This window comes from Camelus ferus, chromosome 2 (assembly GCF_009834535.1).
Source record: "Camelus ferus isolate YT-003-E chromosome 2, BCGSAC_Cfer_1.0, whole genome shotgun sequence".
NCBI classification, from domain to species: domain Eukaryota; kingdom Metazoa; phylum Chordata; class Mammalia; order Artiodactyla; family Camelidae; genus Camelus; species Camelus ferus.
Window position 1 is genome coordinate 33,324,045 of NC_045697.1, and position 19,791 is coordinate 33,343,835.

The 19,791-nt window shown below is 38.4% G+C and overlaps 1 protein-coding gene across 4 annotated transcripts in view; it reads right to left on the reverse strand.

Moving 5' to 3' along the window:
- Window positions 1–18,112, reverse strand: part of GABRA2 (gamma-aminobutyric acid type A receptor subunit alpha2) — a 110,698-nt gene extending 92,586 nt beyond the window's left edge. For 2 of the 4 annotated variants that reach the window (XM_032496904.1, XM_032496911.1), the window contains exons 1-2: window positions 16,628–17,203; window positions 13,878–13,993 (exon numbers count right to left, since the gene is read on the reverse strand). In XM_032496904.1, coding sequence (XP_032352795.1) covers window positions 13,878–13,993; window positions 16,628–16,788 — 277 coding nt within the window. In that variant the 5' untranslated portion in view covers window positions 16,789–17,203. Of the gene's footprint in view, window positions 1–13,877; window positions 13,994–16,627; window positions 17,204–17,253; window positions 17,445–17,696 lie in introns of those variants that run through there. The other 2 variants (XM_032496908.1, XM_006183376.3) reach the window with 2 other exon arrangements.
- Between the last annotated feature and the right edge of the window lie 1,679 nt (window positions 18,113–19,791).

Consider the following 19,791-nt stretch of genomic DNA (forward strand, 5'->3'; position numbering starts at 1 on the left):
CTTGACGTCACCCACCCAAGTACTAACCAGGCCCGACCCTGCTTAGTTTCCGAGATCAGACAAGATCGGGAGTGTTCAGGGTAGTATGGCCATAGATACAAGCTTCATGTCAGTATTTTCCCCAAGACTAGCTAATTGCAATGTCCAATGCATTTTTTGAAGCAGAGTTCAAATGCCACCATGCATTTACCACAAATTAGTTTTAATTTGTTAACTATAGCTATAGATAGGGATATGACCTTATTTACATAGAATGTGACAGAATTAGAGTGTACTGATAACTGAGTAGAGAAATTGAATTTAACATTACAAATCATATCCACAGACTTTAATGGTCAACCTAATATTTACTTGCAATTTTATAAAAGCATTATCATAAGGAATGACTTTATCTGTGATTGTACTCTGAAAAATATAAGGTTTATCACTGCAACCTTTAGAAACATAAATTATGAATTCCTAATTGTCAGAGTAAAACATGACAGTAATAATAGTAATAGTAATAATAATAATGAGTACTTAAAGGGCCTCTTCTCTTCATTGCACTGTATGCTTCATGAATGCCCCCTGAGGTTGTATAATGCGGCAGTCTTAGCTGAGAACTTCCTTGCTACTCAAACTGAGGCCCAAGGACCAGCAGCATTGGCATCACCCAGGTCCTATTAGAAATTCAGCATCTTGAGCTTCATGGAGATACACTGAATCAAAATCTACATTTTGACAATCACCATCCAGGTTATTCATACACAAATTAAAGTTTTAAGTGCCTTAACTATATCAACTCATTATTGGAATTAATATTTTCCATTTTACAGAGTAGGAAATTGAGGCACAAAATGATTAAGCAACTTTTTAAAAATATTTTTTTAATTTTTAATTTTATTTATTTAATTTTTAGGGGGAGAGGTAGTTAGGTTTACTTACTTATTTATTTTTAGAGGAGGTACTGGGGATTGAACACAGGACCTTGTGTATGCTAAGCATGAGCTCTACCACTTAAGCTATACCCTACCCCTCAATGATTAAGCAACTTTTATTAGCATTAGTAAATGTGGTAGGCATTGCCAGTGGCTTACTGAATATCCAATACATCTTCCTTCTCTGTAATAAATCTCCAATTTTATTCAGAGCAGAATTGTGCCCACCCCCAGGTAGAGTACTCATTTTTCCAGATGCTCTCCTGGCTTGAAATAGCTATGATATAAATATGGACACTGGCTGCAAGTGGTGGGAAGGTTTAATTTTCTGATGAAGGGAACTCCAGGAGCTGGCACAGTCCCTGCCAATTTATTCCAGCCTTAACGATGGATATGATAGCTGGAGCTGCAGCAGCCATCTTGGGATCACAAGCTAACAGCATAAGGACTGAAGTCAACGTTTAGGAAGAAGTGGAAGAATAAAACAGAGTCTGGGTTCTTGATGATGTTCTTGATGTCATCAAGTACTAGGAGCCACCTCCCTTTAGACTTCTAGTTTGTGAGAAAAACTGATATCCATTGGAGCCACTGCCGATAGACATTTCAGTTACTTTCAAACACATCCTTAACTGATAAAGGCTCCCATGATATTCTTCTTTCACTTATGTCTTATTCTTTTATTCCAACATTACAGAGCTAGGTTTCCTTTGTTCTGAGTGGCATTAAATTTACACTATAAAAAGCCCCTTGGGGTATTATATCTTCTGCTAATGTCTTCAGACGGAAGTATGTGAAGTGTCACACCACCCTCTCTGAGTGGATGGGGGAAAATTAGAGCAATGGCAGGCCACAAAACTTCCCCAAAGCGAAAGGATCTGATGAAGAGTCACTTTCCACTGACTTTCACATCCACTCACTTCAACATGCTCCTGAACACTTGCCGCATCTGTGAGAGGTTTTGCTTAACCTCTCGGCTGGTCCGAAGCAGCAGCAACGGCAGCAGAAACTGCAGCTGCGCCCACAACTGGTAGCAGTCCGCTGTGTGAGGGTGACATGCCTGTATGAGAATCCGTCACCAAAAATAACAAAGACTAAATTGGCTGACAAAGGCAGGCGACATCAGTGTAACAAGTAGAACTGCATCTCCACCTAAACATCTCCATCCTGAGTCAGCAGCTCGGCCCCATGGGACTTCTCATCAGCCCCAAATTTCACAGATGATAACATAAACCCTCAGTGACCATCCCTGAGCTAATACTATGAGTCAGACCATCAGTTTGGTGGCAGACGAAAACACCCCCAAGAGTGTGCAGATTATCTGGGAAGCTTGAAAGAATGAAAGTTGAAAGGAATTCTTCTGCTACAGCAACATTCTCCTCACTGCTTCATCCATCTGGTGTTCTCCTGTAAGAATTCAGGCCCTATGATTCTGATTGATATGTTTTAAGAATAGCAAATCGATTTTTGATATTTAACCTACTTTAAATGCCAACATACTATAATATAAGCACCACTGATCATGTGTCTCTACGTGTAGTTTTCTTTCTTTTTAAAGAGAAAAGTGCTTTATTTTTTAATGTTTTTCTTTTCTAATATTCCTATTTTTATTGAAGTGTAGTTGATTTACAATGTTAGTTTCAGGTGTACAGCAGAGCAATTCAGTTATGCATACACATATATACATATATATTTTTTCAGTTTCTTTTCCATTATGGCTCATTACAAGAAATTGATATAGTTCCTTGTGCTGTACAGTAGGTCTTGTTATTTATCTCTTTTATATATAGTAGTGCATATCTGTTAATCCCAAACTCCTAATCTTATCCTTCCTCCCCTCATTCCCCTCTGGTAACCATATTTCTTGACAGTCTTCATTGATCCTATAATTCTATGATCATTACTAAGGCAAAAGCTACTCAAAATGATAAAAGGATGCTCTCAGTTTTAGTTTGGAGGGACTAAAGGGACTTTGCTCTCTTACTAATGCTCTACTGACAACTTCCATTAAAATGGCTCTACATTTACCCCCATTCCATTATAACATTTTTACCACCTAAACCCACTCCATTTACTCTTAAGATTCTAGAGTTTCTCTTCCTCTAGTAGCTGTTGGATGAGTCCTCTGCTATTCTTCAAAACACAGTCATCAGCTTCACATTTTTTGCTTCAATGATTATCCTTTCACATGCCCTAAATAACTGATTAAATCTACCCCCTGCCCCCAGTCGCCTCTACTCGACCTGAACACCAGCCTTGCAATCCCATTTTCTTTTAATTAAGACTTCCTCTCTTGGTATTTAAAATTCTAATCTTTCTTGTAAACCTGGCTGGCATTTTAGCCCACTATTTCTTTTCTTGAAAATTGGAGAGTTTCTCTATGTAATCATTATAACAAAAATGAATTTGTCCCATTTACCCTAATTCTCTGACTATGGTTGATTTGCTTAATTCTCTAGTAAAGGCTTCTAAAAAATTCATATAATGGAAAAAATGTGGACCCTCCAACCCAAATATCTGAGCAGTAACTCAGTATTTTTGCTTCAAAATCTAACATCATCTCAGGAGTAAACTGGAAGCCTCTCATTTCTTTCTAAAACATCCCATGATGTTTGTCTTCCTCCTCCAAACTACCCCTCTGATTTAAGTCTGGAGCTCTCTTCTGTCCTGAAAAATTTTTCACACACACACACACACACACACAATTCTAAAAGCACCCAATACTTTTACATTCTTAATGGAAGTCAAATGCCTTTCCAATACTTACTAAGACACTTAGGTATCACTACAAAACATAATCTAGACAATAGTTTTGGGAATGCTCTTGGGCGGAATTAATAATTTTTTATCCTTTCTTCAACCTTCCTTCAATTTGTGACCTAACTCTACTCCTCTACTCAAGAGACAAAAATCCAATTGTACCACTTACAATATCACATGCCTAAAATAGTCATAAAATTTATTAGACTTTACTGACCATCTCCGCAAAATAGTTGAAAATGGCAGTATCTGCTTCTGGACACATATTTTCTGTGGATACTATTCAAGAAGAAGGGAAACCTTCCTTTTCCTTTTATTACGTTTTAAGTCAACTTAGTAATATCCTAACCGAACCTACCCTCTAAGAATACTGAAATACTTTTATACAGAAAGAATAATGCCACACATGCTACTGGAACAATCTTTGTGCTACGTTTTGCATTTAATCCCCTAATAAGGAACTAACAACCTGAATGTCAACAAAGATATTCATAAAAGGAATGTTCTTATAACAGAGTACTATGTTTTTGAACTTTACGTGAAACTATTTCTGTTTCTAATCATGCGTATTTTAAATATTTAAATAAACAAGAAATGTAAGAAGATTAAACAAAAATTGGTAGTACTTGATTCATATTAAATTAAGATGGAGATGGAATCATACTTCCCTACATGCTAGTTTTTCAGCTTGTAATTTGATGTATAAAGGCATCAAAACTACCACCTAATGTAAGTTACTTAAAATGCAAAAACCCATGGAGACTTTGAAGGGATCTCTATGCATCTTACAAGTTGATATCCCTAATTTGGTAAACTACTATATAAAAGCTCTTTAAATTTCAACATTAATTTCATTGTTATGATACCTTATTCATAAGTGATAAGATCTGTACCTTGAGGAATGATGGTATTTCAAGAGAAAAACAAGTTTTCAGAATTCTGTGTTGGGTCAGGAACATCCAAAATTCACAAGAAATAAACTAAATACTCATAATACTACAACTCATATGTCTTTTTCTTTTTATTTCACAGGGCCTGTCTAGTTACTTTTTAACTCATCTGTAGCTCAAAAAAAATTAAGATAAGGCAGAAAATAAGTCTTCCTTAGAAAGAGAACTGAGGAGCATCCAGAAGTTTCCACTGGAATTAACACGTACCCTACTACCTCTAGGACTGCCACCCTTACCATAAACCCCCTCACAATCCTGCAACAGACACAGAATGGCATGCTTGCTGGATGTTACACTCTTCTGTAGATATTACAACTCTCAGCCTGACAGTAAATATATAAGAACCAACCCTTCCCCTTATGGGAAAAGACTCACAGTTCAAAAAAGAAAAGCACAGTATAATTATACAATATTTTTAATTAAGGAAAGAGTAAAGAAACAGATGTTAGGATACTCAAAAAGCGGAAAGAGCCAAAATATGGTGCAATATGAATTTCTAAAGACCTGGTCCTGTTCATTATTCCAGCATTTCCAGGACCCGGCAAATCCTTGGCCCTTGGTAAGAAACACCTGAATGAATGAGCTACGCTTATAGATACAGAACTTGGCTAACTCCAGTTGTATGGTACAAGTAAAGGTGGTTTCTTATTCCTCTAAACTTCAATAGCATGTTTTTGGAATGGAACATGTGTTGTGCTGTTTCAAGTTACTGTGAGAATCACACTGTAACTCTCTTATCTGCCTTCCAAGGAACTTCAGCCCCTGGAGACCAACACTACCCCGTGTACATCTTTATATCCTGCCAAGTGTCTGGCACATCATAAGCCTTCAACATATGTGTGTTAGGGAACAGATACTAGAATAATTTCATTTGACTCTTTTCATGTTAACATATTGAAAAGTAATGACTTGCAGAGGCAATGAGGGGCCTTGGCCACTACCAGTATAGATTTCTGCAATATGACTGGGCTGCAGCAATCAAAAAAATAACACTAACACAAATGGATGCCTATGGTCCAATTTATCCACTGCTTATTAAGGGATGAAAGAAAGAAAAAGAAAAAAAGAGAAAGAGAAAGAGAAAACGAAAAAGAAAAAGAAAAAGAAAATGAAAATGAAAAAGAAAAAGGAAAAGGAAAAGAAAAAGGAAAAGGAAAAGGAAAAGGAAAAGAAAAAGAAAAAGAAAAAGAAAAAGAAAAAGAAAAACCCTTGCTTGCACCTGAGCTTAAAAGCTAGAGAGGAAACAACACGGTGAGTGAGGAATGCTTGTGCTTAAAAGAGCAAAAATAATAATTCCTCAAAATTAGGACTGTGAACAATGCCTTTCTAGCAGCAATGGTTGAGAGAAGCAGCAGCTATTAATCCAAAATGTTTTAAGGTGAAAACAAAGCCTTAGCGTCAGTTGATTAAAACGTGGGTAGTATTCTCTGGATCACGCACTTTGGTGATGCCCCCTTGAATTTTGAGAGAGATGCTGTTTGGGAAGAAAGCGCCACCACCCAATCTAGTGTATACCATTACTGCCATGTACGCATTGAGTCTGTATTTCCTATAAAATTACCACAAGATATATATGTGTGTGTGTATGTATATATATACACATATGTATAATTAAAACAACAAACTGAGAAAGAATTCTACAACACTTCACTCTAACCATTTCTGAAGAAGCCCATCTTAGCACATTCCCTGACAAGGAGGGGACAAGCAACACAGATTTGTAGTGAGGATGTACAGAAAGTGTTTCTTCATCTGCTTCAAAATATCAAAAAGAATCCAAAAGTCTGCACCTAACATTAGCGCGTTTCTAGTTTAAGCCAGAATGCACCGTGAAAGAGCAAACTAGTTCCATGTCACGGGGAGGATACCAAGTCAGGCCCCAGACACTTCTGAAGGAACTGATTTTGAAAGTCATGCCCAGAGTTCCCAGCCTCCCAAAGAGCATTCTGCTTCAGGCACCTAGTACCTTTCTGCTTTCTCTGTTCTGTGCCTCTCACAAAATCATTTTAAATAAAGAGGAAATGAAAAATAACTTGATATTGATCATTTATACCTTTACCAAAAGCTATTTACACACTCATGTGAGATCACCCCAGCTTATCTTCATTTTCTCACTCATGAAAAATCAAATGCGGTGTTTCCTGTGACCTTTTGGCAAACTCAAGTGGGTGGAGAAGATGTGGTGCAGAGTGAAAAAGGCTCTGAAATCTTCTCATGCCTAAAGTTTATCCTGAAGGTTAGGGATAACTGAGGGCACTTGAGGGGACCTCAGAAGGCTGAGTCAAAAGGGAATGGAGACTGCATTGTCCACGGCTCATGCCTCTTCCAGGAGCACCAGCCCCAGTCACAGCTGCTGAACAAGGGGGAGAAGGCTGAACATCACCATGTCTAAGCGGAGGCTCAACACCTGAAGTTTACCCTGCCTGCATCTGAGACTAGAACTTCTTAAGGGCTCAGTCGCTTCCTTTCTGCTCAGCTTGCAAATCACCTGTCCTTTCCCCACCCTTCAGTTCTATAAAGAGATTTCAGATCACTCTCAGTGTGAGCTCCTTGCCGATGCCTCTGCCGCCCCCTCACCTCATAGGATGCAGTCGAGCACCAGGCGTGCACTCTGTAACTACAAGACCCATAGCTTTTGCCTTTCAAGTTCCTGGCACATCCCAGGTTAGGACAGTGGACAAGCGTTCAGTCTTATGTCCCTGAAATCATCCTCTACACCATATGGTGAGGTTTTCATTCTGTAAATATAACTTTGCTCTTATAGGCAAATTCATGATCATGAATTGATGATGCCAAATTGTTATATGTCTCAATGATAATTATAAAGAACAATAAATACAACTTATTTCTTTTGTGATTGGCTTTGTTTTCACACATTCAGCACATACACAAAGGTGTGTTACAAAATGAAATCAATAGCATAAGAAACACACAAATATATCCTTTCTTTAAAAATAGATGATTTGTGCCACAATTTATCCTTTTTTTAGAAGTCACAGCTTTTATAAATGAAGGGAAACACAGAGATGGCCTCTATTGCTTTCATAGTAGGATAATATCTACAAGTATTGCGTTCCTACTCTGTCTGCCAGTCACTCCAAAGGATTTAGAAGCTAAAAAAATAAATAAATTAAATTAAATCCTTAACAAACCAATAGGTCACATACTTTTACTTCCCCCATTTTACAAATGAAGAAACCAAAGCAAGAAGAGGTTGAGTAACATGCTAAAAGTTTTGGAGTCAATGTATCGCAGCAACAGAATTCAAATCCAAAGATGTTGGTGTTCCAAGGCACTGATCTTAACCATTCATTACTTTCTAAAATAATGCAATGCTATCCTGAGGTCAGATGTACTCAGGTTCTGGGAGAGGTCAGATTTTTTTGTATTGATTTTTACCCACTGAATAGCCTATATTTTGTTGTTTATAAATTTGAGACTAGGAAAATTCATAGAAGCATGTTATCATCTATCTCTTTATAGCCTGAGGGGAAATATCTAAGAGTGAATTTGGAAACTGACCTTCAGACCCTAAGTCTATAATCTGACATCATGTTTTTCATGGGCTTTAAGAAGAAAGCTTCTTCAAGTTTTCAGAGTACAAAACAAGAGCACTGGGGGGAAAATTCTATCTAGACAAGCTCATTGAAACAGCTTTTCAAAATGCAGTTAAGCATGGTACTCAATCTAGATTTTCCAGACTGAATCTATAATTTAGATACCAAGCCTTGTCATTTCTAATAGTTGTCACTGTTGAGCATCGTGGATGTTAGCTGTCATAAATATATGAGGCCTGTCTCCACACTCATTTTTTTCAATGACCCCATAAAACTGGTCCAGAAAACAAAGGTTGCTCCTTTTATTCAGTTAACAATTTGAAAGCCTCTTATGGAATGTGAAAATCCATAGGTGGGACCCAAGCTGTTAGCTCCAATGACTAAAATGAAAACAAAAGGGAAAAACTGATTCAGTTATTAGTTCTAACTAATCTGCATGTATGGTCTTGGTAGATAAGATATCAAAGTAAATTCATCTCAGGTTTCCAGACTTACAAAGAAATAAACCAACCAAATGCACAAGACCTACCAATGTTTTCTTGGCATGTTTTCAAGGATACTACCTTCTAAGAGGATGTTCTCCTTAAAGAACTCTCCTCTGCTGTTTCTAACAATACTAACATCTATCCATTATATGTCACATTATGCTTTCTTAAAAATTTTAATTTACTTGAGCCACACGATATCCTTGAGAGATAAACAGAGTAAGTAGAATCTCTCCTCCGATTTCACAGATGAGTAAATTAAGTCGCAGGCAGGATTAATGAATCACCCAAAATCACAGTTAGTTCAGGGCAGAATCACAGCTGACGTAAGTCAAGAGTTTGAATAATTGGTGTAATAGTTGTTTTCCATTCAGTGAAAAGTCAGCTTAAAATATGCTGATGCTAAGAGTGAAAGGCCAGTATGATAATTAAATGATAATTGCTTTGATGATTTTAAGGATAAGGTAAGTTCTCTAGTTGAGTCTTTTCATCATGGTAGCATATTAAGAAAACAAAATGATGTATAATCTTTTATATGTGTTGTATAGCACAGGGAACTATATTCAATATCTTGTAGTAACTTATAATGAAAATGAATATCTGTATGTTCGTGTATGACTGAAGCATTATGCTGTACACCAGAATGGCACGGCATTGTAAACTGACTATATTTCAATAAAAATATATATACAAAAAAATTAAGAAACAACAAAATAAAAAGCAATATTTAAAAAAAATTAAACATAAAATAAAAACCCAAAACACATGCACACATGCACACACATAAGCAGAATATGCTTCGAGAAAGGAAAGCAGGAGCTGGATGACAGACGTGGTTAGGGGATGTTCACACAGTTGTGCTTTCTTACTGAGACAAACACATATTTGTTTCCAAAAATAAAATATATTTTATTTTGCAAAAAAAATGAAATAAATGAATAAAGTTAAAATTCATTCAAGAAACATTTAATTGCACGCTTACTATGTGCCAGGCACGGTTCTAGATGCTTGGGAATCAAACAACAAAACATGCAAAAATCCCTGACCTCAATGAGCCTATGTTCTACCAAAGAGACAAAAATAAGCAATTGATGTACTGATAATAAAACACTATTATCTTGTATACTAAAATATTAAGTGCTAAGAAACAGAAGAAAAACTGGTCATGGGTGTAAGGGGAGAATCAGAAGTGGGGGTGAGGGAGGGATGAGACTTGCTAACGAGCAGACACCTGCAGTGTTTATTTGACTGGTCAGGGTAGGCCTCACTGAGAAGGTGCAATCAACGAATATCCAGGGAAGGGGGAACAGTCAGGGAAAAAGCTCCAAGGAATATCCTGGTGTGTTAGGAAGGAAGCCAGTGTGACTGCAGCAGGCTTAGCAAGGAGAGTTGTATGATGTGAAGCCAAAGAAAGGACAGGAAGACAGATCATGCAGGGTCTTGGAAGCCACAGAAAGAAATCTATTTTGTCTTTTGATTGAAGTAGAAACCATCGCAGGATTTTGCTCTGTTGAGTAATGTGATCAGACCCATAGTTAAAAGAGGACCCATTGTTCTGTACACCATAAATATATAGACTGCTAAATGTCAATTATATCTCAATAAAACTGGAAGAAAAAAAGAGAACCCACAATCATTAAACACCTAAATCCTATCACTCAATGTAGTGTATAATCTTTGCTGTGTATATGAATCCCAATTTTCCCTCCTCCTCTCAGAATAAAATACTAGCGAGCCTATTTTCCCCAAGAAAACTCCAAGGCTCAGCATGTCTAAGTAGTTTGTCTAGGATGAGATCTAGTAAGTTGTAGAGCTAGGTGAAAAGAACAATTTTTCTCACTCAATCTAAAACTGATTGCTCTTCCTTATGCACTCATTTATATTAAAGTTACAAAGGGAAAAAAAGTAATAATTGAGATTAATTATCCAGATTACCCATCAATAGAGATGTTCAGTTTGATATATTAAAATTGAATCAAACTCAATTTTTCCCTTATTATTAATTTCTGGGACTTAATGATACAAATAATTTCCTTGAACTTTCTATTTGAAATGACATATGAACATCCAGGCTAAGAATTTTGGACATGGAAATAATCATAATAATTACAGAAATGTACAAGAGTATATTTATGAAAATTTTCAAGGGCTTCTAGTTATTGTTCTGTATTAATTCTCTACTATATGTCACTTTGCTAAATCCTTTGCATATATCAGTTTTTAATACTCATCAAAAACCCTAAGAATAGTAATAGTAATCCCACTTCATAGATGACAAATGTGGCCCCAGAGAGGCTAAGTATTGTTAAGGTCACAGGACTGCTCAGTACCAAAGCAGGGATTTAAGCTAAATCTCTGCAGTCTAAAGTTAGGTTCTCTCCACTAAGCCACGGTGTCTTTCTGCTGCACGATGCTCAACATATCACCTCAACATCCACATCTAAAAGGTCAGCCAGATCTGAGTAGCCCATTTTCCAGATGATTAACTGGTCGTAGAAAAGTTAATCAAGCAATCAACCTTTATTTTATGGCCGCCATATGCAAATCAATATTTAGTTACTGAGAGCACAGAAGATTCATGATACAGTATCTTGCCTCAGTAAGCTCACAATCTTGTTAAGGTAACAAGAGACACATAAAAAGGTAATAAATAATCCAAGGTAGCAAATAATAAGTACCACATGCAATCCAGAGCCAACAACCGCTAAAGAAATTCAACAGAGAGAAAATTGAATCTGGGAGTTTCAATTCAGTTAAGAAAGATTGTTACTAAAAGGACCCATGCTGAGGTGGTCTTCACAGGAAAACTGGGGTTTAGATCAGCAGAGAGGATGAGGAAAAATAATTCTAGTGAGTGTGGATAACATGATCAAAGGCCAACGGAGCAGATGGATTCTCATGAGAAAATGAAGAGACGACTTTGAAATGCAGGATGGATGGATGGCAAAGGGAAAATGAAGCAAAGAAGTAAACTGTAAAAACTTTTGATTGTCAAATTAGGAATTTACAGGAGGAGGAAAGGAATTGATTTTGTTTAACTGACAATATGTGGGACCTGCTTTGTGTACACTTTTGTTTCCATGATCCTTTCAACAACCCTGTAAGGTAGGACGTTAAATACATCATGGCCATTTTAAATGAAAGTAAACAGATCCCCTGGCCAAGGTACAGTTTTGGGTATGTAGATGGAGCAGAATTTCTCATCTAGATCTATCTGCACGCAAGGCCTATATTCCTTCCACTGCCCCCTCATTGCTGTCTACCAACAGCAGTGGGGAACCACTGAGGGTATTTGATCAAGAGAAGAGAATGACACATGAAAAGCATCAACCAAAAGAAGGCTAATCTGACTGTGAGATACTAGCATATGTCCAATGTCAGGGAAGGATGGAGGAAGGAACACACCAAGCAAGAAGAGCCACTGAGTCAAATGCATTAAACTAAATAACACAGTGACAAGAATCTATATGCGAATGCCGACAAGGGAGGTGAAGAGAATAGAAGAGATTTTACAAAAGAAATATGAAGCAGTAAATGGTGATACCCAGGACCTGCAACAAGTAGTTTTTACTTCCCGACTAGACGCCCATGGTGTAAATATTGCTCCTGAAAACTCAGAGACAAAAATCCAAGACCTAGCTCAAATATTTTAAGGTTTTGACAGCATATGATTTATTTAAAAGTGATAAAATCTATGCCTTGGGAAAAAATCTGCTTTAGTGCAGCCTACCTCTCAAACCACCATCATGAACTATAACAGCCTTATGCTGGGCATTTGTCTACTGCATGAGTTTGACATGAGCTCCTTGCTGTACAGGCTGATGTGGACAGTAATTCCTTATATTCATGGTCATTCGACATGTTTCCATGACTAAGGAAACATTCTTTTCTTTTCCTTTTACTAGACTAACTGTACGTGAAACAACTGAGCTCTCCCTGAGAGATACCATGTGTCATATTGCTGAACATCATTCCTCCCCAGCACTTCTCTCTTCCAATACGACGTACCACTCAGGATTCAAGACAAAAACTAACAGCAATTAAATGGCATATTATTTAAAAACAAGTTGGGTCTTTTCTGAACTTTTCCAGCTCCTGAGCAATGCAAACCACACAACTGCCAAATTTATGTATAGAATTAACAACAACCTATATTTTTCAAAGACAGTATTTACATAAACATCCAGGCATTTAGTCAATACATATCTTTTCAAGCAACTTAATATTGCAAAGTTGCCAACCTGGTGATAATCAGAATAATTATACAAATCTTTTATCAGTATCAAGTGTTCAAATAATTTATCTTAATTTTGAATTATTAATTAATCTGAACATCCTAATAAATATAATATATATGATAAATGTCATATAAATGATAATATATATATATCTGCATATACACATGTCAGAATTGTCGAATAACAATATTTTGACTAGAATCATTTTAGGAATTACACACCTACCCTACTTTTACCTAATTCCCTTAGCATCAGCCAACTATGCTGAAGGATAATTAAAATTTAGCATGTTAGCCAAGCTTAATTTCTTTCACCTCTATGGATAAAAACAGATTTGTTTCTCTGAGCTGAAAATAGATGTTTAAGTTCGAAATCAAACTGTGCCACAGACCAACAAAATTAGGCCTACAGCTAAAGGATATCTAAAACGCCTTTGGAAATTTCAAGAATGTCAAACCTGTGCTGTATTTTAGAAAAGTCACATGCATGCGTCAAGAAATATCATCACAGAATAATAAGTGTATTTCCTGAAATACAACCCAGATAGTCTTTCATTATTTTTTTTATGTTCTTCATATCTCCATATCTGTACCAATATGAAAGTAGGCATCTGTAAAATTCAGTGAGGGAAACCGGAGATACTGCACAAACGCATCTGCCCAATAACGTTACACTTTCACATACTCTAAGTTTGAAAAACTTAGCCATTATGAATAAAACTAATTTAAAAACTCTTCATGCACAAAGTCTGGGCTCTATATGACTTCTGTAAAAGGTATGTTAAATACATTGTGTATGTATAAAAGAAATCAGAAATAATGTTTATTTCATATACCTTATTTTTTATTATCTATGTTTGTTTAATATGGGGCAATACATTCATATATTAAAAATGTATTAAAATATAAATATTACCCTTAACTTTTAAAGGCATTATTTTGTGAGCGTTCAAAAAAAAGAAAACTATTTTTACCTCCCAGTCCTGGTCTAAGCCGATTATCGTAACCATCCAGAAGTCTGTCTAGAATTCTTGTAAAGATGGTAATGTTATTTTTAGCCTCATCTTCTTGGATGTTAGCCAGCACCAACCTAAACAGATAATTTTACAAGCTGATATATATACATATGTGTGTTTTGCAAGCGCTAACATGCTCTTCTTCCTTGATTTGAATTTTAAGTCTCCCTAAGCTATCAGTGCCACCCGTTTTCCTCCTTTTTTTTTTCCACTTCTATAAATACCAGTCTGCCTGTGGGAAAGGTAAACATGCTGTTGGAAATGGATAGTAAATACTAGATTATCAGAAAGTTTGATGTCAAAATTATTTCAGATTTCTAACACAGAGCATTCTGTGTGAACTAGTCATTTTTTCTAAAATCCACTCCCTAGAATATATTATGATTGTAGAGTATCACATGCAGACAGTATTAGTGATGTTACACTGCATTTAGAAAGGTACAAAAACCAAAGGGACCCCTGACATAATTCTTCAGTGATTTGAATATTAATTGGAAAATGAACTGCCTCCTTGGAGGCACAAAATTTCTCTTCCTTCCTCATAAATGTCTTTTCTTTTTATGTCTTTTTCTCTTTTAAAGCAAGATGATTTCCTTACTTTGGGTATACCTCCACCCAATGGCCAAGTGCAATATAGACATCAGGGAAACTCCGCTGGCTGTGTGCCAGGCTCCAATGTAGCCAGGAGGTGGAGGTGGGCTCTGGGAGGATCAGCAGCACACACACAGCTGCAGAAAGCCTTGGAGGAGGACCCCTCCTGACTGGTCTCTGAGGAAAGTGACAGAGGTCATCCAAAGATTAAAATGCTTAGCTATTTTGTATGTGCGTGTGTGGGTGTGTGTGAGTGAGATAAATTTGCGGAAAGAATAAATGGTCTTAAAATATCACCGGAAAAGGGTTGCAACAGTGATTTTCTCCATTATTTCTCCATCAGAAAGCCAGAGACCTGATTTTGTGACATTCAGCAATTTGGTGCAGAAGCAACTGGATGTATAAAACAGAATGTCCCTTTTCACTGCCATTTTTTTTTTTTTTTTACCCAGAATGATTCAGAGATTTAAATTACTGGCCCCAAAAAAGAATCGTTTATATAATAGAATAAAATACTGGCATGAACATTACAGGTCAAATATAGAACAGAAAACTAGTAGATGGAAATATGGATAAGGACTGAGGACTTTCAGTGATTATTAACTAGCCACAGTTTACTTACTCCTTTAAAATCAAAGATTACATGTAATTGCATTCTGATCAAGGTGTATTGTGTGAAATATCAGTGACAGAATTTATTTGCATTTAAATGATTACACAGCTAGTAGCTAAAAATAGCAGTAATACATAAAAAAATTGGTAACCAACTTCAAATACTCTCTTGATAGAAAAGAAAATATTAAAATACTGATATAAACATTTTTAAATTATGTAAGCAAATTATTTCATACCTTCAAGCCTCAAAAGTTTTTATATTGCCTTAAGCTAATTTTAAAAACAGTCCCTAAGATAGTCATAAACTTCCACTTAGGGATTTTTCATGGGAAAGTGTTTTTTAATCACATACCACATTTGCTTTCTAAAGTCAATACTAAGATTTTAAATGAAGAGATACTTTCCAATTAAAAACAAGGCTTTATAAAGAGATCCCTCAATTCTAGAAAGTATTTTCATACTTTGACAATTACTCAGACAGGAAAATAAAAATTTCAAATGGAAATAAAGGCATTACAAAATCATAGAGACTAACTGTTCTTTTTTTTAAAGGAATGGTTACATGGACATTCTTATGAATTTTACATTTTAAGTCTTCTGGTATTTTGAAAACCATAGCCTACATTTAGGTAGTAAATACAAGATGGCCACTTTTCTGATTTTTAATGATCAGACTACAATTAAGATGAAGTTATTGAAAGCAATAGAACTTTAATTTCATGTTTGTAGAATATAAGCAAAATAAAATTGGTTACATTTTCAAAATAAGTACTTTTTATGACAGGACAATTTTAGGAATAAAAAAATCTCTAAATCAATAATATGAAAAGTTGATTAATAAATCAAGCTTTTGTTTTATTGTTTGTGATTGTGAAGTTGTATACTACCTCCACCTAGAGGTTTGAGACTCACACATCATTTGGTTTTTCTATATTGACTGAAAGAGCCAAAACCACTTAAGAAAAAAAAAAAAGGAAGGAAGCAAGAAAAACAAAAAGAAAGAAAAAAGAAAAGAAGTTAACACTTAAATCATTTTAGTTTGTGCTTTTCTCTTTGGCTGAAAGGAAAACAGTTGGCTTCTTTACTGAATTTTAGTGTTAGTACAGTGGCTCATAACTTAACCACTTCAATTCCTTGCAAGAATATGTCATTCAAAGGATATTCTTTTCTTTGGTGATCTCTTTTCCTTTCTTTTTCTTTCTTTCTTTCTTTCTTTCTTTCTTTCTTTCTTTCTTTCTTTCTTTCTTTATTTTCTTTCTTTCTTTTCTTTCTTTCTTAAATGTTTCTATTCGTTTTTGTCTTTAATAACTAAAAACAAGAAGCAGTGAACTTTTACTTGTCTGCCCTTTATAGTTCAGTTTTCTGGCACAACCTTTTTTCAAGAGAAATGATCCTTCAGAATACTTCAGATTCGCAAAAAGCCACCTCTGTTTTGATGGCATTCAAGAAATACACCTTTACCCTGAATTTAAAATGTCAAAAACAGTAAATAAGTGTCTCACCTGGCTGGGTCCCACACCAAGAAAACAAGAAGCAGCAACTGCATGCTGTGGACGTTCAGTTTCGTCTTCATCGCCACTCTTTGTAAAGTCTTGGAAGAAAAACAAAACAGACTTAAAATTACATTCAGTCTCACCAACCAAATGGCCCCAAAGAATAACATTTCCACTGGGAATTAGAGTTAAAGCATATGGAGATTATTCCAGCGGAGTGAGTGTAGGCTGTGATGACCCAAGGATTTTTTTTTTTTCTTTTCTTTTCTTTTCTTTCTTTTCTTCTCTGGGAAGAAAGACGACCAAATAATCAGACTTTGCTCTGCCAGGAACTTCCCCCAGCCCCATCGTAAGCAAACACTGTTTTGTGCACACACACGTAATAATAACACACGGGACCCTGAGCTAGAGAATAGAATGGTTTGGAGGGGAGAGCGAAAAAGGGGAGGAGAGATGGGTACTTCGTGCCACAGTCCCCTCCACCAAGACCACCCCCGCATTCACAGCGAGAAAAGCAAAGGGCAGCCAGCCCACTTTTTTCGATTATTATTCTTTCATTACAATGAACTGCAGTCCTCACGTCTTCACTACTTCACTCTCTTTAAAATAAATTAAAATAAAATAAATAAAATAACCTCCCTCACTGCCCATCCACAGTTGCCCAAGACCACGTCTTGGAGGCAGACGGGTTCGGATTAACTGCTGCGAAACGACGCGTTTGACAGCTGTTCCGGAGCCGAGGATCACAATCCGAGCAGGAGCGCGAGGCTCCGGGATCCAGCAGAGGCAGGCAGGCAGCGGCGATCACCGAGTGCAAAGTTGGAGACTATAAAAGAGACAGGCTAACGTGCTGCCCGGCCGGCCGGGCGTCTCGGGTTTTATTGTAGTTGCAAATACGCTTCTGGTGAAGAGTATCGAAATTGTTTTTTAAATGTTCTGGGGAGGAGGGGGCGACCCGAGCATCCTCGGTTGCCAGCGAGCATCTGAGAGTCGGGTGGGGGGAGATGAGGCATGCACGGGAGGCAAAGGTAAATGGGGAAGTCATGGTCCCAGCTGGGACCAACGCGTGCGACCTTACCAGAAACAGCAAGCAGAACTGGGTGTTTTCCTCCCTTTGCCCTGATCTCGAATAGATAGGAAACTTAGAGAGAGAGAGAGAGAGAGAGAGAGAGAGAGAGAGAGAGAGAGAGAGAGAGAGAGAGAGAGAGAGAGAGAGAGAGAGAGAGAGAGAGAGAGGTAGAGATTGAGGGAGACAGAGAGAGAGGGAGAGAGGGAGAGAGAGAGAGAGATTGCAGCAGCCGGGCGAGCGGGGAGCGATGAGCTGATGGAAGCCGAAGGAGAGCGTGAGGAGCGGTGGCAGCGGCGGCGCGAGGAGTAGAAGGAGGCGAAGGCGTCCGTAGTGGCGGTGATGGGCGGAGGAGGAGGAAGAGGAGGAGGGGGAAGCGTTGGCAGGAGCGGGCGGGGTAGGGGGGATGCGAGCAGCGGCGCGGTGCGCGCAGGCAGCAGCGGGCACGAGCCCCACGCCTGGAGTAGGAGGAGCCAGGCCTGGGAGGAGGGCTAACGAGGTTCCCCCGAACGCAGGGACCCCGTACCCCCGCCCGGATCCCGGGTAACCGCCCGCCGCCCGCCGTGCACCTGCAGCGGCACAGCCACGGGCGGCGGCGAGCGCGCGGGTGCGCCCGGAGCACCGCTCCCCGCGCCCACGCCGCGCCAGAGGAGCTGAGCCCACGCGCCGCCTGGGACTGCTCCCCGCCGCCGCCCGCCGGGGCTCCCCGGAGGCCCCGAGGTTCCTGGGGGGCTGCGGGTGGGTGCTGGTGTGGAGTCGGGAATGCAGTGTGTCTGTGCAGCCCTAGAACCCCGGGGCGTCGCCCTGCCGCCTGCCCCCTAACATGCCCTAGCTCTGGAGAGACGTGGCTGCCGAGAAGAGGTGAAGAGGTACCGCTCCCGAGGGAGCGCGAGGGGACTAATCACGCCTGTACTTGGTCATCGGCGCAACCACGGAGCGCCAAGTTCCAGGCATGTTGCGTGGAATCAAACAGCAGGAAGTTTCTTTGATTTTCTGAGCCCTCTTGCTGTACCACACTCATTCCTTCACACTCCTGCCATCAGCACCAATTTTCCCTCAAAGCTCTGTGGGCTGGAGACTTCCCAGGAGCCGGTCAGTAAAGTCCATTATACACCTTGGGAAACCCGCTCCCTCTCAGCAATTCTTCCCCCCAATCTCTTTTCACAGGCAACCTCCCGAGCTGGTCATCAAACTCAATCGACCGCTCTAAAAAAGTTTACATCCTCCCCCAACCCCCCCACCCCCACCCAAACCCCCACCCCCACTGCCAGCAGGAGGGGACCTGATTTTTCTATTACCGCCACAAGTTCTTTCCCCACAGAGGACAATGTGGTAGGTGTTGAGGTCTTCTCTTTTCAGGGCTTTTTTGCTGGCTTGGAGACCTGTTGTAATTTCAGCCCCAGCCGTACACTTGCAGCACCGTGTTTGATCTGTGTCATTTCTCTTTATCTGAGATGATAAAATCCAAACGTGCAACTTGAGCAACAACAGAAAGAACATTTTCCTTTTTTGTACTGCACATAAGACAGAATGCTATGTACACCTTTCTAAGACAAAGCAGAGTGGGTGTTTCTCATCAAGAAGTTGTTATAAATGTGAGACATTTTAAAAGAAAAAAAGAGAAAGGTCTGCTGATACATTTCCGTCGTTTAACATTCAGTCAATATACGCCAAATACTTCAATTTCCTAAGTTATGAACCCCAAATTCAGATGTTTTTCCTGGATGGTGCAGTTTTCATAACAGGCACTGCTAATCTACAGTAAATTTTAGCTTTGCTTTGAAGATTATGTGAGGAGAGTAAAACCTTTACATTGTAAATATTTCAAGCTGTTCTTTTTAACCTATTAATCACCACTTTCTGAATGAGCATTTAATAAGCTACAACCTAAACAAACATTTGCTCTATTTAGCTGCCTCTGTGAAGAACACCAACCAGCCTTCTCCTCCATCATTAATATTCTCTTCCTGACTTGCCCACTGCAGAGTCTAATTGAAATTCAAAAAGATAAAAAGCATGCCATTTAAAACCTTGCAACTAGGGAATCTAAACATCTCCTACTTGGTGTGAACACTTCACTTCCTACTGTATTTTCCTATTTTCCATT